Raw genomic sequence first — 25,592 nt, 5'->3', positions numbered from 1 at the left:
TACGTAGGCGGGTGCGACGCCCAGGTTCTTGAGCTATGGGCCACCTGCAAAATTACAGTCATAGACAAACTGGCAGCTTACAATTATATGCGAAGCTATGCGCGGATGCTGACGCCTGACAACCACAGCTAGGCCTTATATTTAGCGCGAGCGCTTCTTTCTTGAGTTCAACAAGTTTTTGACTTAGCTCGCGCAATGGGTGGCGCTTGCTGTAAGTCTGCGCCGGAGTTCAACCCGGACGGCAGCGAGAAGGACCCCCAAAGCGAGGAGCAGAGGGACCAGGACCCAGCCGACCTGCGCCGATGGGCCAAGGGTGAGTAGTAAATCAGGCTCTCTTGTGCTGCTGAAGCTGTCGACCTGCATATCGACTACTGCCCTTGGCCCCGTGAAGATGGCGACGCTGGCGAGGTGGAGCGGCTGCTGAAGCGAATGCCAAGGAAGCAGATTCAGTCTGGTGCCAAGAAATCAGAAAACCCTGAAGAGGAAGGCAAGTGCTGGGGTGGGGACAGGTAACCGCTGAGGGAAGGCCTGGTCCATGGACATATCATAGCTGGTATCTTAACCATAGAGTTTCGGCTTTCGCGTCTGTTGCAACGCAATGCATGTACACGGCTGGACGAGCCGACATGCTTACTATTCTGCACGCGGCGCGACCTACCCTTGCTGCCGTGACTGAAAAGGTTGATCAGCTGATTGAAATTGGATCGCAAGCTAGGTTGAAGCATGTGACTAGGGGCCAGCACTCGCAAGGTCGGCAGGGGCCAGTTCGCACCGGCAGTTAGTGGGGCCAGTACTGGGGTGCGACGTACTCGGTTTCGCGCCTGCCAGCATTCTTCCTACCTGCCCTCACACATGATACCAACAGCTTTGGCTGCGCTCGGATCAAACCATGCTGATCCCCGCAACAGCGTGCTACCTGCCTCAAAGTTGCCACCCACTCCACACACACCAGCACACACCCGTGACACCCCCCCCCCCCCCCCCACCTCCCACACCAGCCGCGGTCGCGGTCAACACCCCCCCCCCCACACACACACACACATACACACACACGCCCAGGCCACACCGCGCTCCACTTTGCCGCTGCCCGCGGCTCGCTGCCGTGTGTGGAGCTGCTGGTTCTGTACGGCAGTGCCGTGAACGCGCGGGGGGCCGGCGGGGCCACGCCGCTGCACACCGCACTGGAGGCGGGGAAGCGACAGGTGCGTTATGTCACCATGCGCTATTGCTTTGCGAAGCTCAAAGGGGGCCGGAAGAGGCAAAATGGCTTTTCACCTGGGAATGTGGGTTTGCTGGTGAGTGCGTGGGGTAACCTGCCCAGCTGCTTGCGTAGGCACGCATACGCCCTTGCTCAGGCCCGTCCCTCCCACAATCCCACGCACCGCTTTCACACCGGTGGTTCTTCCATCCTTTGGTCCGGCACCACAGATCGCCCATTTCCTGTTGGAGCATGGTGCCGACATCAATGCGACGGGTGGGTAGCTGGGGCAAAGCCTAGTACAAGTACGGATACGAGGCCTTGCACCGCGTTTCCCATGCCCATTATGCCCGCCCGTACGCCTGTGCTAAACCACCCCCAAACACACACTCACGCACCCGCACCTTCCTCATTGACACACCTGCAGACAAGTCGGGTGCCAGCCCTTTCCTGGCTGTTCTAGTCTCCGGCCGCAAGCGCCTGTCGACGTGGCTGCTGCAGCGCTGCGGCTCCGACCTCAGCCACGGCGCCACCGACAAGGCCGGGCTGACGGCGGCGGCGGCGGTCGCGCGCAACGGCTGGTGGGACTTCTTGGAGAAGCTGGCGGCGGCGGCGGGCGGCGAGGCGCCCACTGTAAGGCTCGCGGGATGGACGGTGGTTTGGGGTTGGGGTGGGGCCCGGGGGTGCCAGGGGCAGGGTACTGGGCGCGAAGGAGCTGGGGCGGGGGGGGGGGCGCTCATCCACTGTTGAGACAGCGGCGCCAAGCCGCGGAACAGCTCTAGGCTAAGTTTTTGAGTGATCAGAGCATCAAGGCAGCTCCACATGTGTGCTCAGCAACCTCCGCACTTCACCCGTCCTCCATACTTGCTCGCACGCACACCCACACACGCACCACGTGCCCACGTGTGTACCCGCCCCTTGCCTGCGCCCACGACCTCAGGCTCTCAACACGCGCAGTGCCGAGGGCGACACGCCGCTGGGCTGGGCGCTCAAGTACGGCGCCGCCGGATTGCTCAGCGGAGACGTGCTGACAGGTGACGGCGGCGTGATGGACTGGTGTTGAAGATGATGCTGATTTGATGACGCAGTGGCGGCGCCGAATGCCATGTAAACCCAAATCCCGAAGAGCTGCCGAGCTGCCGAGCTCGCCTCAAAACACCGTATCCTGCCCAATGCCAACAACAGGCGTGGTGAACAAGCTTCTGGAGGCAGGTGCCAGTCCCATGGTGCCGGCGTTCAAGGAGCAGGTGGGCTTGCGCGCTGTTTGTATGTATGTATGTATGTGTGTGTGTGTTAAAGAGCACAAGGAAAACGTGTGTGTGTGTGTGTGTGTGTGCTCGCGAACGAATTTTACTACTACTTCCCTCAGGTAGTAACTGTAGACAAGGCGTGCCCTACTGTGTCCAGTGGTACAGGCGCTTGACACCTCGCATTATGCGGGCCTTAGCCGTTCCTTATCTTAAAACCCTCACGCAGATCCCTCCGCTGTGCCTGGCCGCCGCCACCGGCTCCCTGCCCGTGCTGGCGGCGCTTCGGTCCAAGGGCGGCGAGCTGGACCCGGCCGTGTGTGTGGACAGCCTGCGCCGCAACGCCCTGCACTACGCAGCGGCCAAGGGTGAGGGGGGCCGGCGTGGGTGAGGGGCCGGGGGCACAGGGGAAACTGGGGGACGCGGGTGCAAGGGCAGCCGCGCCCGGAGATGCCGGCGAGGCAGGCAGGCTGCGGTGCCGTCGGGTAACGGTCCGGGTGTGTGCCGGAGTGCTGGAGTGCCGAACCCTCCTTCCGGCCCTCCCCACTCCTCCCGACCGAAGCTCCGAGCCTCCAACCCACTCACCCGTCAACCCGCCAACCCGCCGACCCTGATGTCCTGCAGGTCACAAGGAGATGGCCGCCCTGCTGATGGCGGAGGGCGGCCCCGGTATGGCGGCGCACGTGACGGACGCCGCGGGCAACACGCCCCTGCACCTGGCGGCGCTCAGGTGGGGACTGGGGGTGGGCGGGGGCTGGTGTGCGTGTGTGTGTGTGTATGTGCGTGTGTGTGTGTGTGTGTGTGTGTGTGTTGGGGGGGGACTGGCGGTGGGGCCGGGGCTCACTGCCGCCGCCGCTGGCACTGCACACATGTGCCCACACCGTACGTTTGCAGCTGCAACACATCCCGGGTGCGCGCGTGCACCCGTCTCCACTTGAAACACTCGAACGCACACACGCACGCGCAGGGGCCATGCGGATGTGTCACAGACGCTGCTGGAGAAGGCCGAGGACAAGAGCGCAGCCATCCTGGTGAGTGAATGGGCGTCAGCAACTTGCGCCGCCTGCTGCCGCCCTGCTGCCGGTGTGCAGAGAGCTTGGCATGGGGGGTAGTGCCCGTGTCGACATCTGGACCCCGCACACGGAAGGCGCACGGAGCATGCTCATAGCTAGCACTGGCAGCCGCTTATCCCACACCTACATCCCCATGCTTACACGGCCTGCCGTGCAACACACACACACACACACACACACACACACACACACACACACACACACACACACACACACACACACACACACACACACACACACACACACGCGCGCGCGCGAGAAACCCAATACATACATACACTGTCTCTGCGCTTTGTTTTGCTTGTGCTTTTAAACACGAAACCCAACCCCCGCTTCTGCCACGCTCGCCCCGCCGCCACCAGACCGCCAACCGCGAGGGCGTGTCTGTGTATCACCTCATGCTGCAAGCCGGACCCGAGGACCGCTCGCAGCGCGGCGTGCTGTGGATCCTGGATCACATCAGCGCCGATGACGCGCGCGTCGGCATCAAGGTACGGCAAGTGTACGGCAGTGTACGGAAAGGGGATAGGGGTGGGGGCTAGGGTTGCTAGGGCTGTGCAGTGCATAAAGGCTATTGATATGGGCATAGTACCAGCGCGCTGATGAGAGGGTTTGACCGGATACATGCGCAAAGTTGAACCGGTCGCCGTGCATTTTCTACTACATCTGCCAGGGGGGGGGGGGTACGAACAATAGTTCCAGACCCCACCCCGCAAAACCTCCCGACCCCCCCTGACCGAGGACCGACCGTGCCGTACCGTGCCGTACACCCCCTAAACCCCCTCTGTTTTCTTCCAGGATGGTGTCAAACGACTGCTTTCAGCGAGCTCTATTAGCATGTAAACACGGAAAGTTCGTCGGGCGCGTCTTGACCACAGCCATGTTGTCGACATGTTGTGAACATCTTGCGGCCGTTCAGTTGCACCCGTGTAAAGCACGCTTACGAGACTTACCTACGCATGGGACATACACGTGCGTTTTCCTCCGGCGCGCAAGCACCGGTCCGCGACTTGTGGCACGTTCTGGTCAGGCGAGACATGTCGCACCCCAACATCCCAACCCAACATGTGTTGCCGGGCGGTAGCCCTTCGTCTTCTGGTAGGCTCCTGACGTTTCCCAGCCGTAAAAAGCATCCATTATATGCTTTGGGCAACGGTCTGGGCTTGCACGGCTGTCTTATGAGGCCCAGACGAAAGTTTCCGGCACACCGTGACGAAACCTTGGCGACCGTGGGGACCGACGACCGACCCTGAACTTTGGGGGCCCATATCTCCGCAATTACTACCCTGATCAAAATTCTGAAAGCGGATTCTGAACGCTCTCGTCAAGCTCTTTCAATTTGAAGGGTGGGGTATGTCTGCGGCATTCTTACCCCCCCTGCATCTGCCAGACACACATATGCCCCCCTTTCATACTTGTGATTTAATCACTCCGTTCTCCATCAACGGCCAACCCCCCACCCTGCTGTTCCCCCAAGATTGCTTACCATCGGCCATTTCCTTAGCTAGTTATGAATGTACTTCCCCCGCCCCCTACCAATTCCTTAAGTAAACATGAATGTAAACCCCCTGCCCCCCCTACACACACACACACACACACACACACACACACACACACACACACACACACACACACACACACACACAGGTCAAGGAGGTGGTTGTGGAGACGCCGCTGCTCATGGCCGTGGCCTCGCACCAGGACCGTGTGGTGGCCGCTCTGTTGGAGGCGGGGCACCAGCCCAACCAGGTAGGTGCGCGGAGCGTCGCAAAGGGGGAGAGAGGCAGCGGCGGGGAGGGAGCGGCAGGCTGGCGTGCCTGGGGTGCCTAGGGGGCTGGGGCGATGGGGGGATGGGGGGATGGGGTGCCTGGGGAGCTTGGGGGCTGGCTTTTGGATGCGGCAGGAGCAGCAGCAGGATGGCGTGCTTGGGCAAGTGTCTGGGTGCTGGCTTGCGTAATGCCGGGTGGTGCGCCGGACAGACCTGGCATGGGGTCTGACATGGCACTGACAGGGAACCACGGGACCTGTACGCTCTTCACGCGACGTGTGGCTGTGTGATGCAGTGGCCCGCCCGCACCAATCGCTCCGACGCGAATTCGCATCCCCCCCCCCCCGACACGACACGATTGCTTCCGCCGACCCCTCACCCCCACAGGCCGCCGACACGGGCGGCGACATCCCCCTGTCCCGCTGCCTGGCCTCCGCCACAGCCGACACGGCGGCGGCCGACGCCGCCATCTTCAAACTGCTGATCGAGAAGGGCGCGAGCATGGAGGTGCGGCACGGCAGGGTTAGGCGTACGACCTTCAAGCCGTAGCTGCTGGCATGGCGTGGCACAGAGTATTGGGGGCATAAAATGAACTTCACCGTGCAGCGCGCGCTTGGACCGCAGGATGTTTGGGGCATGAATGCACTTGACTGTGCAGCGCGCGTGTGGACCGCACTGCGTAGCTGTGTGCAGCGCCATGCGTGCGCGCTGTTACGCTGACCTTTCAGCTCCCATGTTCCACCATGTTTCTTAAGCGCCTGCCTCCTCCACGCCTGCCGCTACCGGCCACCCGCACACAGAGCGCCTCCGCCACCTGCCACCCCCTGCTGGCCATCTGTCAGAACCCGCTGTCGCGCTTCAGCGAGCAGGTGCGTCCCTGGGGCAAGCCCTGGGGTGCGTTTGCACGACCGCACGTGTCTTGCCGCACGGGTTCGCCGCCGTGCAATGAGGAGGGACTCCAAAGGGCCACGGCTTGCAACACAACCGCAACCCCAACTAATCGCAACCAATTGATATGATGCGACGCAACGCAGGTGGTGGAGCTGCTCGCGGCCAAGGCCGGCGGCGCCAGCTCGCTGGACTGGTCGGCCCACTCGGACGGGCTGGGTCGCGGCCCGCTGCACCTGGCGGCGCTCCACGACAACGCCTTCATGGTCAAGTACCTCATCGAGACCGCCAAGGTAATTTGATAATAAAATGCGCGGGGACACATTAATGGAGTAAATTAGATAATGGGGAATGCAGCCAGACATACGGTACAGGAGTATTAAGAAGTGCGCGGCCTTCCAGCTAGCACTCCGCACGCCTGTGCGGACACATCCCCACACACCCAAATGTCAACACACAATCCTCCAACAGATCGACGTGGAGGCTGTGAGCAAGGAGGGCCTGACGCCGCTCATGTATGCGGCCTGGGGCTGCGCGCCCAACGCCATGAAGGTACGGCTGGCCATCGGCTTCGATGCCGGCTCCCTGTTAATGAATTGGGAGGGAGCGACACGTGGCCACGCCTCGGCTGATAGCAGGAAAGGAAGGGAAACAGGGGGTGTAGCAAAGGCGTAGCAAAGGCGCAGCAAAGTAGACGTGTCGACCACATGCTGCTAACCACGCACCAGAACCACAACCCGCCCCAGGGCTCTGCCCACACCTGCGTGCCTCATACACACTCCTCATCTTCACCCGCTGCGCCCACTTCCCCGCCGTGCAGGTGCTCCTCAACCGCCGAGCCAACCCGCGCGCGCTGTCCAAGCCCCAGGGCGCCGACGCTGCGGCCGCCGCTGCTACAGCCGGCGCCGGCGACTCCGTTCTGAGCTACTGCCTGCAGCTGGACCGGCCCGAGAGCCTGGCGTGTGCTGCCATGTTGCTGGTCATGGGCGCCAAGCCGGAGGACGTCAAGGACGGCCGCGGCGAGGGATTCATTCACCGCGCCGTTCGCTACGGTGGGTGTTTGTGCTTGTTAGTGCAGCTCCAGGCAGCTGCGGAGCGGTTCTGGGAAAGGGATTTCTTGTGGCGCTTTGGTGGGCGCGCCGCGTGTTATACGAGGCAGGGATTGTGCGGTATGTCCTCGCGTATGCGCTTGCAGGACCTTGCAGCAGCAAAGGCACGGGACACGCAAGCCACATCAAATGCAATAAGACTGCCCAACCGCGGCCGTCGTTTGTGTAAACCCTGGGCAGGCTCGGCTGAGTTCATCCGGCTGTGGGTGCGCTACGGCGGCAACGTGTGCCTGCTGGCAACCACCGCCGACGCGGCCGACGACCTGCCCGAGAAGCTGCCGGCAGCTGCGGGCGGCGGCGCGGGCGGCCGGCGCGGCGGCCCCGCAGAGGACTACCTGGATGTGGTGCCGGAGGCGCTGGAGGTGAGGGTGCAGGGGTGGAGGGTGGGGGGGGAGGTTGGAGGGGAGGGGGGTGTTACATTGATGATTGGTGAGGTGAGCGGGTGGGGTGGAGGGGGGGTGTTACATTCATGATTTATTAAAAAATGAGCGGAGTTGTAGCCAGGGGGAGAGGTGGGGGTTTGGAGGAGGGGTTTGGAGCGGTCTGGGGCATGTCGGGCGTGAAATGCAGGGAAAGGCTCGGGGCACGTGGCAACAGCACACGCGATTGTCACTTGAAATTACGAACAAGATCTGAGCAATGCACCGGCCACGTCCGCTTTGTGTGTGCCTTGATTGTGTGCCGTCTCTCAGGCTGAGGAGGAGGCGGACGACGGCGCCTGGGACCTGGGCAGTGGCCGAATGGACGGCGCCGCCGCAGCGGCAGCAGCGGGCAGTGACCCAGACCTTGGCAAGGCGGCGGCGCAAGCCGACGCCGACGGTGGCGACATCGGCGGCGGCGCCACCATCAAGGCGCACCGCATCAGCGGCGGCGGCGACGGCGCGCTGGCGGCATCGGGCTTTGCTGACGCGACCGTTAAGCGGCCGTCAGTTAACGGCCGTGGCGGCGCTTACGGCGATGCCGGCGGTGACGCCGCGGAGGCGGTTGAGTCGTTCAGCCTGCCCGGCGGCGCCAACGGCGCGTCGCGCGCGGTGGCGGAGGCGGTTGAGGCGGAGATCAACCGCTACCCGTCGTTCGTACGCGCGCCGTCGCATGTCGAGGTTCGCGCCTGGACCCGCCGCGGCGCCGCCTGGTTTGACGATGCGCTGCCCACCGTCGCCGACGGCGGCTGCGCCGGTGTCGACGGCGCGAGCGGGTTCGGCAGCGTCCTGGACGCGTGCCTGCTGCCGGCGTCGCTGCCACTGCCGCCGAGCGAGGAAGAGGAGGAGGCGGAGGAGGCGGCGGAGGAGGAGGAGCCGGAGATCCACCCTGCCATGGACGCGGACGCCATCTGGCGTCGCATGCTCCTAGACCGCATGAAGGACCGCCGCGGCGGCGGCGGCGCCGCCGCCGCCGCCGTCAAGCGGCCGCTGGCCGCCATCAACACCACAGGCGTGGCGGCGGAGCGGCTGGCGGCGGCGGCCTCAATGACAGCGTCGCCGGCGGCCGGCGTGACGCCGACGGCGGCGGCGGCGGTAACGCCAGCGCCCGGCGGAGGTAGCTTCCTGGAGCGCATCACGCGCCGCCGCAGCGGCAGCTTCAACGGCGCCGTGCCCGCGGCGGCTAGCCCCGTCGCCGCCGCCGCTGGCGGCGGCGCCGCCAGCATTATCCAGCGCTTCAGCGGCGCCGGCGCCAGCGGCAGCGCCGCTGGCTCGCCTGCCGTGACGCCGCGCGCCGCCTCGGGCGCCGCCGCCGCCGGCCGCCGCAGCTCGCTGTCTGGCAGCCCCGCCGCCGCCGCTGCTGCCACTGCCCGCGTCAGCGGCGACGGCGGCGCCAGCCCTGCCACGACCGCCTTCAGCGCGGCTGAGGGCGAGTGGATGGCAGAGCTGGAGAGGAGCGCTGAGAGTGTGTTTGCCGCGCTGTCGCGGGGCACCGCAGCCGACGCCGCGGTTGCTGTCGGCGGAAGCGGTAGCCGCGCCGTCCGCGGCATGCGCGCCAGCCGTGACGGCGGCGGCGGCGCCGCCGCAGCCGCCGCTGACGCAGCCGTCGACGCCGCCGCCAAGCGCGCGCGGCGCGTGCGCGGCCCCGGCGCGGTTGCGGAGGGCCGCGAGGGCGGCAACAGCAGCGATAGCGACACCAGCGATGACTCGGAGAACGAGGGCGCGGGTGGCGAGGGCGGCGGTCCCACGGGCGAGGGCAAGATGGAGAGCGCGCTGGAGGACCTGAAGGACGCCGGAATGGGGCTGGTGCGTGCGTGCGTGAGCTAGTTCGCCGGTTCGCTAGTTCGCATGGCGTCGAAACCTTATGCTCTTGAACACACTCATATCTAACTTCATATGCACAACACGCTCAAGCACACAGACACACAAGTACACCTCGTTCCCAAACGCACACGCAGGTGTCCAAGCTGATGGACAAGCGGGTGGCCATCACCGACCCCTACTACAAGAAGGGGTCCAAGTACAAGGGCCTGCCCAAGTACATGGACGAGAAGCTGGTGAGCAGCTGCTGGGCTGGGGAGGGGGCAGGGGGGGTGGGGGTTTGTAGATACCAGCCCAAACCAAACCAAACCGGGGTGGGGGTAAGCCGGGGTGAGGGGTGGCTGGAGGGGTTAGCCGGGGAAGGCTGGGGGCACGCAGGATTTCAACCGGCCTCTCACAGCTAGCCATGTCTGTAACAAGATATAGCTGCTGTACCCAACCCAACACGCATGCACACACGAATAGTACTTATTACACATGCCTGCAACCACCTCCTGTGCTGCAACCACCTCCTCCTGTGCTGCAACCACCACCTCCTGTGCCGCGCAGGTCAAGGTGGGCGCGGTGCCGCTGGCCGAGCTGTTGGCGCTGGCGGATGCGGGGCTGGCGGAGCGGCTGGCGCGCTACCCGGCGCCCGCGGAGGAGGCGGCGCCGCCGGCCGCTGCCGACCTGCGGGAGCGCAACATCAAGTGGTACAACCACAGCCTCAGCCCGCAGGGTGCGTGCGGGACTGAGGGGTGGGAGGGTGGGGGTTGTAAACACCAGCCCAAACTAAACCACAACCAACGAAATCGAGCGGAGCACAGGAAGAGGCGGTAGTTGCACGCGATAATACTTATGGGATGGGGGGCCGAGGCGTCGTGGAGCAGCCGGGGGTTAGAGATACCAGCTCAGGCTAAACCTAACAACGGTAAACTAGAAGCTGCAAATGCGAATCGCCCGGTTCCTCAATTACTAAATGCATTGTCAACATGCCGCAATTCGCAGAGTACCCCATGAAGCTGGGCCAGTGGAAGTCGGCGCTGAAGAAGGCCAAGGCGGCGGCAGCGGCGGCGCGGCTGCGCGCGGCCAAGGGCCCCGGCGGCAAGGTGACGGTGCGGTCGCGCAAGGTGTGGTTCGGCCTGCCCGCCATGCCCAGCAGGTGAGAGAGAGCGTGTGTGTGTGTGTATGTGTGGGCGTGGGTGTGGGTGTGGGTGTGGGTGTGGGTGTGGGGGGGTAGCCATCCATGGGATGGTGTGTATCAAATATGAAGTGAAGTGCCGACGTCCAGAGGTACAGCGGGCACACGCGACGCATTCCATACCGTTGTTTCGCCAGCGGCAGGCTGCTGGTTCCCCCGTGTTTCCGTGGCGGCTAACGCTAAAATACTAAGTTCCTATTGAAAGCAAGTAGTCTGGAGTAGTAGTGGTGATAAGTAAGGCTCGTTGGTAAAGAAGCTGAGTGGGTGTGGGTGTGGGGGGGGGGGTCAAAGATGGTTGGATGGAAAAGCGGTACATGATGCACTGAAGACTGCCTGTGGGAGGGGGGTGCCCAAGCTTAACGATTTAGGTCCCAATAATAAGGGGGTTGTCCAGTACGAAAGTCGAGACACAAAGAAGCAAGGCACGACGTGTTTGTCCAAAACAATTGATAGTATTGGGGGGGGGCAGTGTGTGAGGGCGCATTCGTGCGGTGCTGCCGCTGCCTCGTGATGTGGGTCAATGGTTGCGTGCCCTCGTGCCCTGGCCGCCAGCACGTAAGCAAACCTTCACGAGCACCCGGGCACAAGGCCTCTGCACACAGCCACATACACACTCAGGCCCGCACACAGCCACGCACACACTCATTCATTTGGTTTTCCTTCCCTCCAGCTTTGCTAACACGGCGCACGCACGCATACACACACACACATACATACAGACACACACGCATACACACACACGCTTACCCGCACACATTCATTCATTCATTCATTCTCACACACAGGCCCGAGCTGCGCGAGACCAGCGCGCTGGTGTACGCGGTGCGGCTGGCCCGCCCTGCCTGCGTGGCGGCGCTGCTGGAGGCCAGCCTGGCACCGCTGAACCTGCCGGACGGCTGGGGCGTCACCGCCACCGCCTACGCCGCCTACATGGTGGCGCGCGACAAGCACAACACCACGCTGCAGCACGTGTACGACATGCTGCTGGCCAAGCTGCCGCAGGTGTGTGCGTGTGTGTGCGTGTGCGTGTTTGTGTGTGTGCGTGTGCGTGTTTGTGTGTAACAACAAATCGGACGTTGTTGTTTCACGAGTTGACGCGGAAAGTACGCACGTACGTGGATGCGCATTGTGTTTTCGTGTACCACGGATGTTTCTACAAACATACACTGATGCCCCCACGCTTGCACTCACACGCAGGTGAACTACACGCGCCTGGACAGCACCGACGGCAACGCGGGCCACTCGCTGCTCTGCCCCATCAACCTGGCCATCGTGTCGGGCGACAAATCGCGACTGGCGCACCTGGTGCTGCGCTGCGCCGGCGCCATCAACGTAAGCGGACTGAAAGTGTTGTCGTGCGTCGTTTGCGTCGTGGCATGCGGTCATGTATGGGGGCGAAGCTGGGAGCCTAGGGCCTCGTGCGGGGTGGCTGGGCAGCACGTGAGGGACAATCAAGTAAGGGCGAGGGCGCGACCGCACAGGAGGATTGCGGCATCTGGCTGACTAGGGTTGAGTGTACAAGGTTTCGCAGTTTCGCGGGAAGACGCATCGCTCCTTACGCCACCTCGTTCCGCCCTCCATCGGCGCAGAACTCCTGGACGCTGCTCGGCGACATCCCCACCTATCTGTCGGGCCTGTGGGAGAAGGCCGTGGCCAAGTGTGACTCGCGCTGCCCCGCACTCTGGTGAGCGAGGCTGCATTTTAGGGCCGGTGTTATTATGAGACGGTCTTCCTACCCTGCCCTCGCCTCGGCGCCCCTCCCCCCTGCCTCACACCCTTCCCCATTAACTTTGCCTCTCTCGGCTCTCGGCGCGCTCACGCCCGTTCACCGCACACACATGCTCACAGCTTGCGAAATGTTTTCCTTGTGCTCATTAACACACGCTCACAGCCTGGCGGTTCTGTCCAAGCGCATCGACATGGTGAAGCTGTGCCTTGACCTGGGCGCCAACCCCAACGTGTTCGGCGAGGTGCGTGCCGTAGCAGAGCAAAGAAGCAAAGTGCAGCAGCACTTCCGGTGCGGTCCCAGACACACGCACCTGAGCGCCCGATACAGTCGGTGGCGACCGTACCCGTACCCCCTTTTTCTCACACCACTCCTTCCTCCCTCCGCCTTGACCTTCCCCCTCCCTCATAACTTCACCGCACCCTACCAAAACGAACAGTCTCGTGACCTGAAGCTCAAAGCCAAGCTGGCCAAGGAGTGGGCGGAGGAGCAGGAGCGGGCGCGCAAGCTCAAGGAGGAGTACCGCGGCGTGATGAGCAAGGCCTCGCTGGGGCTGATGCAGAAGCTGGCCCGGTGAGGGAGAGTGTGGGCGTGTGAGAGAGTGTGGGCGTGAGAGAATGTGTGCGTACTTGTGTGAGCGTCGTTTGTGGAGGGGGGGGGCGGGGCTGCTGGTGGGATCGGATGGGTTTGGAGGGATTTGGATGGGTTTGCAGGAAAGGGCAGGTACGGGAGGTTAGGGTGCCCCTTACCCCAACCGTTATCTACCGTACACGTCCACACACGCGCACGCGCCCATGCATTTGCCCTCCCGCCCCTTCCCCTGCTGCTGCAGGCTGAAGCGCGCCATCAGCCGCATCGAGATCCCCGGCCTCACTAAGCCACACGGCTTCGTCACACCCCTGCACCTGGCGGCGCGCACTGGGCAGGTGGGCCGCGGGCGGGGCGGGCGGACGGGCGGTGGGGCAGAAGCGGCACGCAGCCGACCGGCCCAAGTGCTCGTTGCTGCTATTGATGTGCTCGCCTTGGCTCGCCGCCTCCCACCGCAAACGCAACCTCGACCCCAACCACAATCACAACCGCCGCCTGAACCACCGTAGCAATTTAAAACACTCCATCGCGGCCGCTTCCTCTGCCACGCCAACCCGCTTGACCTGTTGAACCACTCCAGACCACAACCACCGCCGCATCGGCTGCTCCCCCCTGCATCCTGTACCGCTATTTCCAACCACCTTTGCACCCCCGCCTCGAGACAAATTTCGTTGGGGTCGGGCACACAACTCCCGCTCCCGCCGCTCCTGCCACCGCAGGCCGAAGTGGTGTTCCTGCTGCTGCGCCGCGGCGCGCTGTCCAACGGCGGCGGCAGTGTGCCGTACGCCAAGTACACGCCGCTGCAGGAGGCCATGATGTACGCCAGGTGCGTGCCGTACAGCAATCGTACGGCATGCGCGGTGTACACGGCAGTAGCCGGCATGTTTGCCGAGAGCTACCAGGGACAACTTTATGACGCCCGGAGGCGTGTTGGACACGCATGCTCAGAGGCAGCGGCGTAGGGTGTGTCGCTGCTTTGTGTGGATACGCCTCGTCCTTCACACCGCTACCCAACACCGGTTGCCCCACCCACCCATCTCCCCACAGGTCCAACTTCTCTGCCACCAACGCGGGAGCCAAGCGCAAGAACTGGAAGGAGGTGAGCCCCAGGCGTGCGTGCGTGTGTTCGTGCGTGCGTGCGTGCGTGATTAGGGTATTGCAATTCGTAAAGCCGCCACCTCTAACCCAAGATACGAACACACAACCATGCATCAACGTGCACACACACAAACATCATCAGGTGCGCCCTGCGCTGGAGGACCTGCCAGGCATGAGCGCCGAGGCCGCCAAGAAGGACGCCGACCAGAAAGCCAACGCCATGCTGCGGGCGTTTGTGGACCCGACCATGATGGCGCTCAAGGCGGTGGCGCTGGCGGGTGAGGCCGAGCAGCGGCATGGAAGTTTAAGGCAATATTTAATTATCAACGGACTGGTGACTAGTGGTTAGGTCTGTACTAGCACACACGCGGCGTGTGAAGCCGATGCAGGTGCATGAGTTGACTTCTGGACACCACGCTAAACGCACAAACAAACACACACACACACACACACACACACACACACACACACACACACACACACACACACACACACACACACACACACACACACACACATACATACATACACGACGTGCCGAATTTCCTAATACGTATGTGTATGTTATGCCTGCGGTCTCGCGCTAACTCGTTCGCAGCCAAGTACGCGGTGAACTTCCTGATGGAGATGCGCCGCCGCCCCATCGCGCACCACGACCCCGCCGTCTGGGCGGCGCACGTGCTGCTCACGCACCGCGCGCCCTACGAGCTGGCAGACACGCAGACCGGCATCCTGCTGCGTGACGTCATGGACAACGTAGGTTGGCAGCCCGGTCAGGGGCGGCGGGGAGGCGGAGGGGAGGCGGAAACTCAGCGCGACATGATACCGTATGATGGTACCGTGTGATCCGGGAAACCCAGTGGGAGAATGGGAGTGCGTGGGGTGGGAGAGCGGACGCTGGAGGGAGAAGTGTGTGTGTTTCACGTGCCCCACCGCCCCTCCGCGTGGCGTGGCGCTTAGCTAGGCGAGCGACTCACCCACCGCGCGCTTGCATCTCATCCGCACTCATTCGACACCCCACAGGGCAAGTGGAAGTGGCTGCGGCGGCCCCTCGCCAAGAAGTTCAAGGTCAAGGACGACATCTGGTGAGCGGGCGCATTTGTTTGCTGTGCGTTTACCATGACGCGTGTATGTTCGCGGTCGAGTAGCGCAGGTGCCGTACGCACCGTGCGTGCCGCCTTCGTTTGAAGCCCGTTTCACCTGTTTCCCCTCCCAAACCTCCTCCTCCCGCCACGCCTCCAATCACAGCTCCGCTCTAATCGCCTGTGCTTCATCTTGTACCTCTCTCCTCATCTCGGAAGCTTCTGCACCCCTCTCGCTCCCCAACTCCCTCCACCGCGCACCACCCACACACAGGACTGGCTGGAGCCGCGACGACATCGAGTCGCTCAAGTCAGACCCCGACATCGGCTACCCAGCCATCCGCTCCACACCCGAGCCCAAGGAGTATCGCCAGCTCAAGCAGCAGTTCATCGCGCGGTGAGCAACGGCTTTTGCAAAAAGCCCATGAAATTTTATTGATTGCAAAATTGCTTTCGGCTGGTAAATGCGCGAGCAGAAAGGAGCTGCCGGCTGGATACGGTACCGCGCTCGACACACCTGTACCGGGCAATCGCTTACATCCTGAAATCTTTGCAAACACAAATGCGCAGCTGCGACGAGGCGTACTTTGGCAGCGGCGGCAAGGCGCTGCACGCGCGCTGGCAGAAGTGCGCGCACCGGCTACTGGACATCCAGGTACGGCAGCAGGGGAGCATCATGGTGGAGTAGTGTCTCGATCCATGCCTCTAACCTCATGCCGATCAAGCTCCCCATCCCATCCACCTGCTTACTGCATGTCCGCCCCCCCCCCCCACCTACGATACCTCATTTCCCCCTCAACAGCAAAAGTACGTGTACGACGAGCTCATGCCCGCCATCATGAACCTGGCGGCGCAGGTAAGCGTGCCGCGTGCGTGCGTGTGTCGGGGCGAGCATGGCAGGCATAGCATATGCGGGGCACGGCGCATGGAGTGATGGGGGCATGTGCTATGCATGGGTGAATCATGCAGCCCTCATGCCGTGACCTACACATTTATGACCCAAATGATCCAGATGATCCGACCTGCACATGGTCCAGATGATCCATATGATCCAGACAGCAGCGATGCAGGATGACACTCCTTCCTTTGTGCTTACCAACACATACCGTACAATACACACACACACACGCAGGCGGTGACGCAGCACGTGCACGGCTCGGGCGCGCTACTGCAGCAGACCGGCTCGGTGCGGCGGTCGGCGCTGGAGGCGTCGGCGGCGGCGCTGGCGGGCGGCGTGGCGCTGGATGAGGCGGGCGTGATGGACGCCAAGGTAGGGGGGAGAGAGCGTGTGTACCGTGTACGGCAATCCGTGCAGAGGCGGCGGCATGGGAGCACAGTGTTGCTTACTTGTGCCTCTCCGTCGCCCTGACAAGCTTTCACTCCCTCGGTCACTCCCATTCCCCATCCCACATAATATGCAGCCTCTCAAGGCCTTCATGCTGCCGGCCACGCTGGCGCCCTCCGCCGCCGGCGACGGCGTGGCGGTGGCGGCGGAGGCGCAGGCGGCGGCGGCGGCGGAGCTGCGTGAGGCGGCGGCGGCGGCGGCGGAGCACGAGAGCTGGGGCCGCGTGATGGTGTGGGGCCCGGCCGGGATGTTCCTGGGCTTCCCCGGGGAGGGCCAGCTGCCGGGTGAGTGCGTGTGTGTGTGCGTGTGCGTGTGCGTGTGCGTGTGCGTGTGCGTGTGCGTGTGCGTGTGCGTGTGCGTGTGCGTGTGTGTGTGTGTGTGTGTGTGTGTGTGTGTGTGTGTGTGTGTGTGTGTGTGTGTGTGTGTGTGTGTGTGTGTGTGTGTGTGTGTGTGTGTGTGTGTGTGTGCGTGCGTATGGTGAACACGTGTGTCTGTGCGTGCGTATGGCGAACACGTGAACACGTGTACGGCACTGGGATAGCACAATGGGAGGGGGATGACAGTGTGCGTGTGCTTAAGTACGGAATGTGTAAACGCGACACACATACTTTATCATTCCTTGATCACCCTTCGTGCCCATGCTCTCACATGCAACACACAGGCCTGCCCAGCGGCGAGGCGGAGCTGGCGTCCCTGGGCAAGGACCTAGCTGACGTGGACACAGACGAGCTCAAGGAGTCGCTCAGCAACCTGGCCGAGAACTTCGACACGGCGGTGAGCGGCGCAGGATCTCGTAAACGCAGCTTACGTAGCAGTAGTGCTTTTATGGCGGTTGGTTCGTTGGCGTCCAAGCGTGGCGCACGCCCAGCAAGTGTTGCAGGTGCCCACGATCTCTTAAATGGGGGGCTTGATTTACGCCGCCCACCCATATGCGCCTGCTACCCCTCACCCGCGCTGCCTCCACCATCACGTGTACGCATCCATATGTTGTCTGCAGGCCGATTGGATGCTGGCCAAGATGCAGGACGTGTCCGAGGGCCTGAGCAACCTGCTGGAGATCATCGGCATTGACTTCCTGGACATGCTGTAAAGCTAAAAGCTATTTCTGGTTCAAGGCGACGGGTTGCCCTGATGGGTTGCTTAAAAATATCAAGGTCTGGCCGCAATCGACAGTCGTAACCACGCAATATTGCTCTCTTGGCGCAAGGCCGGGTGAGGATGATAGTTGGGGGCGGGAGCAACGGGGGCTGCAGGGCACCATTTGTTTGAGGCGCCGGGCCACTCGTGCAGTACGGCTTCTGCCATTTCCCGGCATTTGGAGACGATTCCAGGCACATAAATTAGCGTTTGCGGCCGGCGCGGGGTGAAAACATGGCATTTTAAGGGACGGTGAGGGACGGTGCCAAGCATAAGAAGTAGCGTTTGCGGGCGGCGGCAGGTTGGTTGTCATTTGCGTTCGGTTTGGGATGTCAGGGTGGTGTGCCAGGGTGTAAGACGGGTGTACCCCACAGGCTGCCGGTATGCGCAAGCAAGGGCATCTGCAAAGATGGCTTCGGCGGCTGGCTTCATTTCTGGGATTATTGTCGGGCGGGCGTGGGTTGTTCACATACACACATAACGGCACGTTTGTGACGGCGTTGACTATGTTTTGCACATATGGTTCATCAGCAAGACTGCAACGCATATCGCGCAGTGATACGCACGCGGCAATGAGGCAAGCGGCGCTGTTCTGGGACACGATTCTTTGCGCTGGGCTAGTAGAATGACATCGGCGCGAATGGATTAACATGCACAGATGGGTGGGCACTTGAGCCCTTGTGAATAAGTTTATATCTCCCAAGCCTGAAACGGATAAGGTACGGTACATGAAAGGACTGGGCAGGGCGCGGGCCGGGCCGGGCCGGGAGCCATTCAGCTGCATACGGTATGCTGAGAATAATTATCTTCTTTCCGGGCTGAGCCGCAGTTTATGTCTTTGGGTGTGCGCGTATGTGTGTGGGGTCTTCTGCGTCCTAGAAGACGCGAGGCCTCCAGCCGCCCATTGTGTGATGCCTCGTGCCGGTGGATCAGGAGGAGTCCATATGCCAACCTAATGGGCCTAGCCCCCAATGCATGCTCGTCACGAATTGGCGGTTTTGCACGCGCTGCACAAGGGCACTTCGTCCTGCTGACCGCATTTGCCTCCGGCTTGCCTCCCTTCTCATGGGTCAGGGTGCGGTATCATGCAGGCCGCCAAGTAGTCCACTGAGGTCCACTCTTTCACGGTGTAACGCCTTTTGTCAATGGCCAGGCACGATGGTCAGGGGTGCCTTTCGCTACTTATTCATGGCTCGACCCAGTGATTACTATCTGGAAGTGAACTCGATGGCCCGATGGAGCCTGTTGCAAGGGTCCGCGCACGGATTCTCAAGTTGAGTTGTATTGAACAGTAGTCGTATCCACAAAGCTGGTAGGGCCCGCCTGTAACTATCTGCATCCTTCGGACTGGGCTGGGAGCGGGCCGTCACAAAGTACGCCCATGTTGCTTTGCGGCGTGGGTACGGCGTGCCCCCGCTTGTCGGGCTGTCCCTTCAATTGTAATCCGCATCCATGTTGCTGCCGACCGACACCTTTGGGGCTCGAGGGGTAGGCCAGTAGAAAGGTTGTCAACAGAACCCCTGCGACGCTCACAGTGCCGCAGTGCGTGTCGCCAGTGTTGTCTGCAACGGCCGCAATAGGCAGCGCAGACCTCCTCATATTGGCATGTGTTCGTCAGGGTTCTTGTGCAGCCGCTCACACGTCATACTGCTACATCCACGCACACCCACATATCACGTGCCGTACACCTCTTACTCGCATGCACATGTCGTGTGGCCTGCCGTGGCTAACACCGGTTGGCTGGATGCATACCTCCCGTTACACGAATGCGCAACAGCCGTAGCGACCCTCTAGTTGCCATGCCTGCAAAACAGGTGTACCGTGCCTGAGCCCTCGGCTATCCCTATTCTATCCGAATCCAAGACACAGCACCAGCCTCATACGACTAGGTCAAGGAGTGTGAGCGCGCAGCAAACGCTCAGAGACACCCCCGTGTGCCGTAACCACTCCAAGCCCCAGCTCTGCGGCTGTGGTCTGCCTTCCAAGCCTGCTCTGGACAGCCACATCGGTTGAGCCACTGGCTGGACAACGCCCGTACTCCCGGTCCAAAGCACATGGGCGGCACCCATCACAACGCCCAGCAACAAAAAAATGGTGCCCGGAGCCCCGCCAACAACAACAACGTCCGGTGGACCATGGCAACCACCGTGTGCGTGCCTCACATTGAGTCATTGAGTCCACTGTCTCCACTCCCTACCAGATCCCGATGCAGCCCTGGAATGACCAACTCAAAGTGCTCATCCGCTCATTATCGCCTGTTGCATTGAGCCATCGAGGCGACTTAAACAGGGTAGCACACTGAGTATGCAACAGCCCTTCTGCTAGACGTCCCATACTTCATTCTCCCCTCACATCCCGTGCGCGTGCATGCCTGCGGCCCGGTCATGCATATCGCCGAGAGCGGCGGGTGGCCTTCCCGCTGACGTCGTCCTCGTCCTCGTGCGGTACAGAGGCGGATTTGGGGGCCGCCTTCGTGGCTGCCGAAGCTTTGGGCGCCGAGGGAGCAGCGGCTGTAGCCCGGGCGCTAGGTTTGGCGCTGACCGCGCCAGCGCTAGCACGCTTAGACACTACCCCGCCGATGCGCAGCAGGTAGCGCGTCATAACTATGAGGCCCAGCGCCATAACCAGCGACGCCACCGCGATTGGCCCACGCTCGCTCCGCAGGAAGTCCATAAGCGCCTCAAAAGGGCCCATCTCTGATGAGGCGGTCATAATCGCAAATTGAAAAGCAGACTGATCGGGCTCACAGGGTGCGCCGGTGCAGGACCTGTGAGTAGTATTCTAGAAGCTTGTCACGTTTGTAGAAGAAAGCCTTTGTATATCTAGAAGTTGAACATGCACACAGCAACTACTGTACATTATACACGACTGAGTTCTTTCCTGGCGCACCGATCGCGGGGACACTTCCGACTTGCGATGGGTTGAAGTGATGCCGATTATCAGGCTTTGATGATATTGAACGCAACTGCAGTCTGTTAGAGGGGTAGAGGCAATTTGAAAGAACGACTTGGGCCGCCGAGGTGTCGACCCGGCGGGTCTTGCGGGGTGGCCGCGAGCTCCCGATTGGGGGATGATTGCCACATCCCAATTCGCTAGAAATAGATGGAATTGTGTTGCACGTTCAGCTTTGCAAACCGGTCGCGCATGACGACAACAATAGTGTAGTGAGACGACTATCATGCTCATCTTACGTATGATCCAAATTTGAATCAACTTATGCCGTAGCCTACTGTAAAACGGCCTGCCCAAATCACGTTTCACGCGCGGGGCTTCGTTTAGGGCTTATCCGCCACAGGCACATATTTGTCCTGTTGACGTATCCAATATCTTGATTGACATATAACCAAAATGAGGCAGGCGAGTTTGGGGCTGGCATATGGGCCTCGGAAGTTCAAGTCGGCTTTCGCGCGCGCGCCCTAGATATAGGCGAACAGCCCTACGCACGCCACGCAGGCGGCACCAGCAGCGCCTAACGATTCCTTGCATACGTTTCTGCAGATGACGATGGGGAGATCTCGTGACGGCGTCGGGAGCAGCAGTCCCGTGTCGCAGGCTGGCCTTGGCTCCCGCGTGATTTCTAGCGTCTGCGCCACGCCCGGACGCACGGTGCCAGCGCCCAGCGCCGCAGCGTTGTCAGCACCCACCCATGCACTCTCGACCGCCAGCAACGCAGGGCGCCACTCAGCTTGGGATGGCGCGGTCCTGCCTTCCACCTCGGGCCGCCAGGCCAGCTGCCCCACATCAGCAGCCCTCCACATTGGCGGCTGCCACGCCGCATCCCGCCGGCCAGCCGTGTCCACTTGCGCCTCCACTGGCAGTAGCAGCAGCGCTCGCTGTAGCAGCGCCAGCAGCAGAAGCAGCAGCAGCGCCACCGCCCAGAGGCGGAGAGGCTTGGGCAGGTCTGCGCAGCGCGGCTTCACAGCATCTCCCATCCTCCAGACCCAGTCCCGCACTGCTGGCAGATGCCCATCACCCGTCGCCGCAGCGTCAGCAGCCTCCGCCTCCTCCTCCGCAGCCACCTCATCTGCATCAGACCGGGATGACATGGCAGTGGACTTTGTGGTGGAGGGCAGCGGGCTGAGTGTGACCATGCGCAAGGTCAGCACCCTGGACGAGCTGCGGCAGGTCGCGACACTGCGGGCGGACGCATACTACGCGGTGCGCAGCCGGTCACTGGGTTGGAATTGCAGTGGGCGCAGTGGCATGGGTTGCGGGGCTTGACAGGGGTTGGTCGAAGGTTGGTATACATGGTTTGCCGTGACAAGCCGCGTGGACGCAAGGCAAGCGTATCCACAAAACCGTAACCTGCTGACCACATCCTTGCTGCAGGAGAACTTCTCGCGGTTCGTGGGGTCGCTGAAGAAGAAGTTTGTGGAGCAGGAGGTGGAGTCGCTGCAGCAGCGCACCTACGCCACCTCCAAGCAGGGAACGCCCTTCTGCGAGTGCCTGGTGGGTGGGGGTGTTTTCACCATTCCCAGTCAAACACAGAGGCACGAAGACGCATGACAAGACACTTCAGGAGTGCGTCTTTGCTCGTGGGCGGCGGCGACGGTTGGGGTGGGGTGGGGTGGTCGGAGCGGGTGCTCAGGCCCTCGGGGGATTATGCGTTGGGGTGGGGTGGCAGAGGCTGGCTTCACTGGGGCCAAGTCCAGTAGGACCAGCAGGCTTACCCATGCCGAATCATTGAAATGCGTAGATGCGGATGCGAATGGGATTACGCTTAGCCTCATCCGCCTTTGCGCGCTCCTTTGTGATGTGCCTCTCGCTGCGCCCAACAGGTGGCGGTGGAGGCGGGCTCGTCCACAGTGCTGGGCTGCATTGACCTGCGCCTGCCGGCGGCCCTCAACGGCGCACACCCTGCCGGAGTGCCGGCGGTGAGTGCGCTCCTCCTGGGAACAAGGGGTGTACCTTTTTGGTTGTTGGATATTGGCTCGCATCACACCACGCCTCGCGTGACCTTGCCTGTTTCCCAGACTATCTTGTGGTGGCTGCTCCCTAACCCAATCCGCTCACGCCCTTCACGTCCTCACTTTGCCAAAGTGCTCAGCTCATTCCCTTCCGGCTGGAATGGCCCTCGATATGTCGGTCAAGATGCATTTGGCGAGACATCCTTCCTCCCCGTCTGCCGCAACGCCTTGTCAACATCTCCTCATCATAATTAAGTCATGCTTGGAACCCCACCCGCCCGCCCGCCCCACAGGGCGACACGGCCGGCTGCTACCTGCTGAACGTGGTGGTGCGGGAGGACGTGCGCGGGCAGGGATTGGGTCGGGCCATCATGCGTGCCGCCATGGGCCGCGCCGTACACACGTGGGGCGCGGCGCGGCTGTACACGCACGTGGAGGCGGACAACGAGGTGCGCGTGCTGTAAGACACAATGAATAGTGGAGTTTCGCTTTTGGATGGGGATAGGAATGGGGTTAAGATAGGGCCGTAATAATCCATGCCGGTCGCAGTAGAAACTGCGCAAAGTTAATCACCTCCCGAAGGCGGGAGGGCCGTGGGATGCGGGGCTTGGTGGTGCCGCCGCCTTGCACCTGACCCATTTCGACCTTTGACTGTACTACGTGCTGGCTGCGTCGCCGGCGGGCCCCGCGGCGTCCCCTCCGCTGGGGTCTTGGTTTCGCTGCGTTTCAAACTGCCAGGCATGCGGTGCCCCACCAACTCGTCGCTGCGGTTTTACCAGACCCGCCTTTCAACCCCATGCCCGCCCACCCCAGGTGGCCTACAACCTGTACGCGGGCTGCGGCTTCGCCAAGCACAGTACCGACGTGCGCTACGAGGCGGAGACCAAGTTGGGCCAGACGGTGCTGCTGCTGGCAGACGCGGAGCTGGTCGGGGGCGGCGGCGGCGCGGCGGCGGCGGCTTGCGCATGAGATATGTGCGGGGCGTGGCTTGCTGTGCCCTGAGAGTGCCCTGAGAGGGCGGGGGTTTGGGTGCACGCCAGCGCGTCCTGGCGGGCGGGTCCGTGTGGGTGCGGTGCCTGGTGTGAATTTCGATCGGAATGAATAGACTACGGACATGCAGTGGGCGAGTTTAGGCCTTAGTTGATTTGACCGGATTCAGTCCGGAAGGTTTGCTGCGGACCCCAATACACCGAGTAGTTCTGACTGGTCGGGTGATTGATTAGGGTCCTAGCACTCGATGTTAGGAGATGAACCGGAGGTAAAATGGAGCTCTTACGAGAGCAAGCCTACAACTAGAGTAGGTCGAAAGCACTTCGCTAATAGGTCGTCGGCGTTGCAGGTGGCACGCCCCTGAGGTCCAGGGCAGATATCGCTTGCGACTCGTGTCCACAAGTCCCTCTTGTAACCAATGCATTCTGGTGTGAAGCCACGCGGGAGGCATGCTGCGCATGGTGCGCGCCAACGGGGGCTGAAGTACCGTGGTGAGTTCATATTACATTCCATCAAATCAGTGGAGGGCGATGCATGAAGACGTGCGTGTACGATTTGTGAGGTTTGCTTGGCACCTTGATTGGCAAGGCGAAGGATTCCCAGTCGGACCACCCCGTTCCCCCCTTCTGCGGACGATGGGAGGCAGGGGCGTGGAACCTTGATGCGAGCCAGGGTTGCGGAACCTTGATGCGAGGCAGCCAGGCAGGGGCGCCCGCCTGCGCTACGCCCGGGCTGCCGGAAGCCGTCAGGCGCAGCCGCTGCCGCAGCCGAGCCAGCGGCAGCGGGCGCAGGCCAGACCAGCGGCCGAAGCGCTGCACGGAGGCGTGATGCGGCACGCACCGGCTGCAACGGGCGGACTGCGGTGTGCCGGTGTGGGCGCGCAAGCTCGCTGCAGGGCTGCGCGTACATGCCCTTCCGTTTGGGTGGCAGCGCCTGTGCGATGCGTCCTCTACAGGGAGGTTCGCTAGTGAGGAGTCTGAGGACGGTAGTGGCGAGCTGGTTGTGTGGGAGGCCGCCAAGCGGCTGGGTTGGCGTCCAGCGGCCGCTGGGACCGCAGGTGCATGCTTGGCACTGAGTTTGCGATTACACGGCGCGACATGGTGGAAAGAGCGTGAACAGCTTGCCTCGCTTACAGAGCGCTATAGAAATGCCATGACGAGGTTATGATTGGCAAAGATGGGGAGGGGGAGGTAGCGGCGGGGGAAGCGCATGAGGCTGCGGGAAGGGCGGGGTCAGCAAGCACCGCATCTGGCGGGAACCAGGGGGGAACCGACTTTTGGTGCGTGGCTGCATCAATGTCTTACCGTATGTTATTTCACACATGGCATTATAATTCGAACGGAAGATGCGCAAACATAAGGTTGCGAGTTACAATTGAAGGGACAGACATTGAAGGGGCCGTAAGGGGCACACCGCCGCGAGGGACCGTCTCCGGCCCAGAGGGAAACACCCACCCCCTGGTTAAACATAAGCCACAGCTCGCGTCAACTTGCTCTTCCTCAGTCTCCTCTTCTCTTCAAAAGACATTCTGAGCTTTATTAGACTGGGCTTTCAATGAATCATTCAAGTCTTGACGTATAGCCCGGTCCACCACCTCTTCCTCCACTGGAGGCCAGCCAACCCAGCGCGGCCGCAGCTGTGGTGCTGGGCATGGACCTAACGAGCCACGAGGCTGCTGCACTTGAGGAAGCAGACGGGCTAAGTGCGGCTGATGCCGCCGCCGTGCTGATGAACAGCGGCGACGGTGATACCAAGTGACAGCAGCAGGGCCAGTGGAATGAGGCCGGCCCGCAGGCGCAGATTGCATTGGTTACAAGAGGGACCTGCTGACGCAGTTCACGAGCCAGTGACGTGGAGAACGAACACCCTGCTCTGGACCCCAGGGGCGTGCCGCCTGCAACGCCGTCGGCCTAGGCGCAGCTGGCAGCGCGCTGGCTGGCCAGGGCTGGCCGATGGCAGGCGCTTCGATCCTTGCCTGGCGTGGCGTCGGACCGCTACACAGCAGCTGCGTGCAGA

At 62.1% G+C, this 25,592-nt stretch overlaps 3 protein-coding genes across 3 annotated transcripts; 2 read left to right on the top strand and 1 right to left on the bottom strand.

The window, feature by feature from the left end:
- The first annotated feature begins 46 nt into the window (after positions 1–46).
- On the top strand, positions 47–19,134 carry CHLRE_14g614850v5 (uncharacterized protein). The gene is made up of 40 exons (XM_043070066.1): positions 47–313; positions 392–487; positions 1,060–1,202; positions 1,429–1,474; positions 1,626–1,831; positions 2,139–2,232; positions 2,384–2,445; positions 2,675–2,813; positions 3,070–3,175; positions 3,413–3,476; positions 3,881–4,009; positions 5,166–5,267; positions 5,674–5,793; positions 6,087–6,155; positions 6,321–6,467; positions 6,646–6,726; positions 6,995–7,226; positions 7,464–7,645; positions 7,976–9,508; positions 9,661–9,759; positions 10,073–10,241; positions 10,511–10,664; positions 11,489–11,705; positions 11,901–12,035; positions 12,293–12,387; positions 12,595–12,673; positions 12,869–13,002; positions 13,262–13,355; positions 13,737–13,843; positions 14,065–14,116; positions 14,258–14,393; positions 14,714–14,871; positions 15,139–15,200; positions 15,472–15,594; positions 15,768–15,852; positions 16,000–16,053; positions 16,330–16,467; positions 16,619–16,826; positions 17,204–17,316; positions 17,540–19,134. The coding sequence occupies exons 1-40, from the start codon at positions 196–198 to the stop codon at positions 17,630–17,632; spliced, it is 6,174 nt and encodes a 2,057-aa protein (XP_042916739.1). The 5' UTR covers positions 47–195; the 3' UTR covers positions 17,633–19,134.
- Positions 19,135–19,176: 42 nt separating this feature from the next.
- On the bottom strand, positions 19,177–20,502 carry CHLRE_14g614800v5 (uncharacterized protein). Its single transcript, XM_001698947.2, has one exon. The coding sequence runs from the start codon at positions 20,371–20,373 to the stop codon at positions 20,062–20,064; it is 312 nt and encodes a 103-aa protein (XP_001698999.2). The 5' UTR covers positions 20,374–20,502; the 3' UTR covers positions 19,177–20,061.
- A 284-nt stretch (positions 20,503–20,786) lies between these two features.
- CHLRE_14g614750v5 (uncharacterized protein) lies at positions 20,787–24,003 on the top strand. Its single transcript, XM_001698996.2, has 6 exons — positions 20,787–21,036; positions 21,178–21,837; positions 22,009–22,128; positions 22,458–22,553; positions 22,880–23,035; positions 23,400–24,003. The coding sequence occupies exons 1-6, from the start codon at positions 21,028–21,030 to the stop codon at positions 23,553–23,555; spliced, it is 1,197 nt and encodes a 398-aa protein (XP_001699048.2). The 5' UTR covers positions 20,787–21,027; the 3' UTR covers positions 23,556–24,003.
- Positions 24,004–25,592: the final 1,589 nt, after the last annotated feature.

This window comes from Chlamydomonas reinhardtii, chromosome 14 (assembly GCF_000002595.2).
Source record: "Chlamydomonas reinhardtii strain CC-503 cw92 mt+ chromosome 14, whole genome shotgun sequence".
Lineage (NCBI taxonomy): Eukaryota > Viridiplantae > Chlorophyta > Chlorophyceae > Chlamydomonadales > Chlamydomonadaceae > Chlamydomonas > Chlamydomonas reinhardtii.
Note: the sequence above shows the minus strand (reverse complement) of the source record. Positions and strands in the feature narration are given on the sequence as shown.

Excerpts from the sequence above, each read along its gene's own strand:
- CHLRE_14g614750v5 (XM_001698996.2), top strand. Across the intron at positions 21,838-22,008 it reads GGGCGGACGCATACTACGCG|GAGAACTTCTCGCGGTTCGT; the intron begins GTGCGCAGCCGG and ends TCCTTGCTGCAG. Across the intron at positions 22,129-22,457 it reads CGCCCTTCTGCGAGTGCCTG|GTGGCGGTGGAGGCGGGCTC; the intron begins GTGGGTGGGGGT and ends TGCGCCCAACAG.
- CHLRE_14g614850v5 (XM_043070066.1), top strand. The coding sequence starts at position 196 with ATGGGTGGCGCTTGCTGTAAGTCTGCGCCGGAGTTCAACCCGGACGGC. Across the intron at positions 488-1,059 it reads AGAAAACCCTGAAGAGGAAG|GCCACACCGCGCTCCACTTT; the intron begins GCAAGTGCTGGG and ends ACACACGCCCAG. Across the intron at positions 12,036-12,292 it reads GCTGCGCCGGCGCCATCAAC|AACTCCTGGACGCTGCTCGG; the intron begins GTAAGCGGACTG and ends CCATCGGCGCAG.
- CHLRE_14g614800v5 (XM_001698947.2), bottom strand. The coding sequence starts at position 20,373 with ATGGGCCCTTTTGAGGCGCTTATGGACTTCCTGCGGAGCGAGCGTGGG.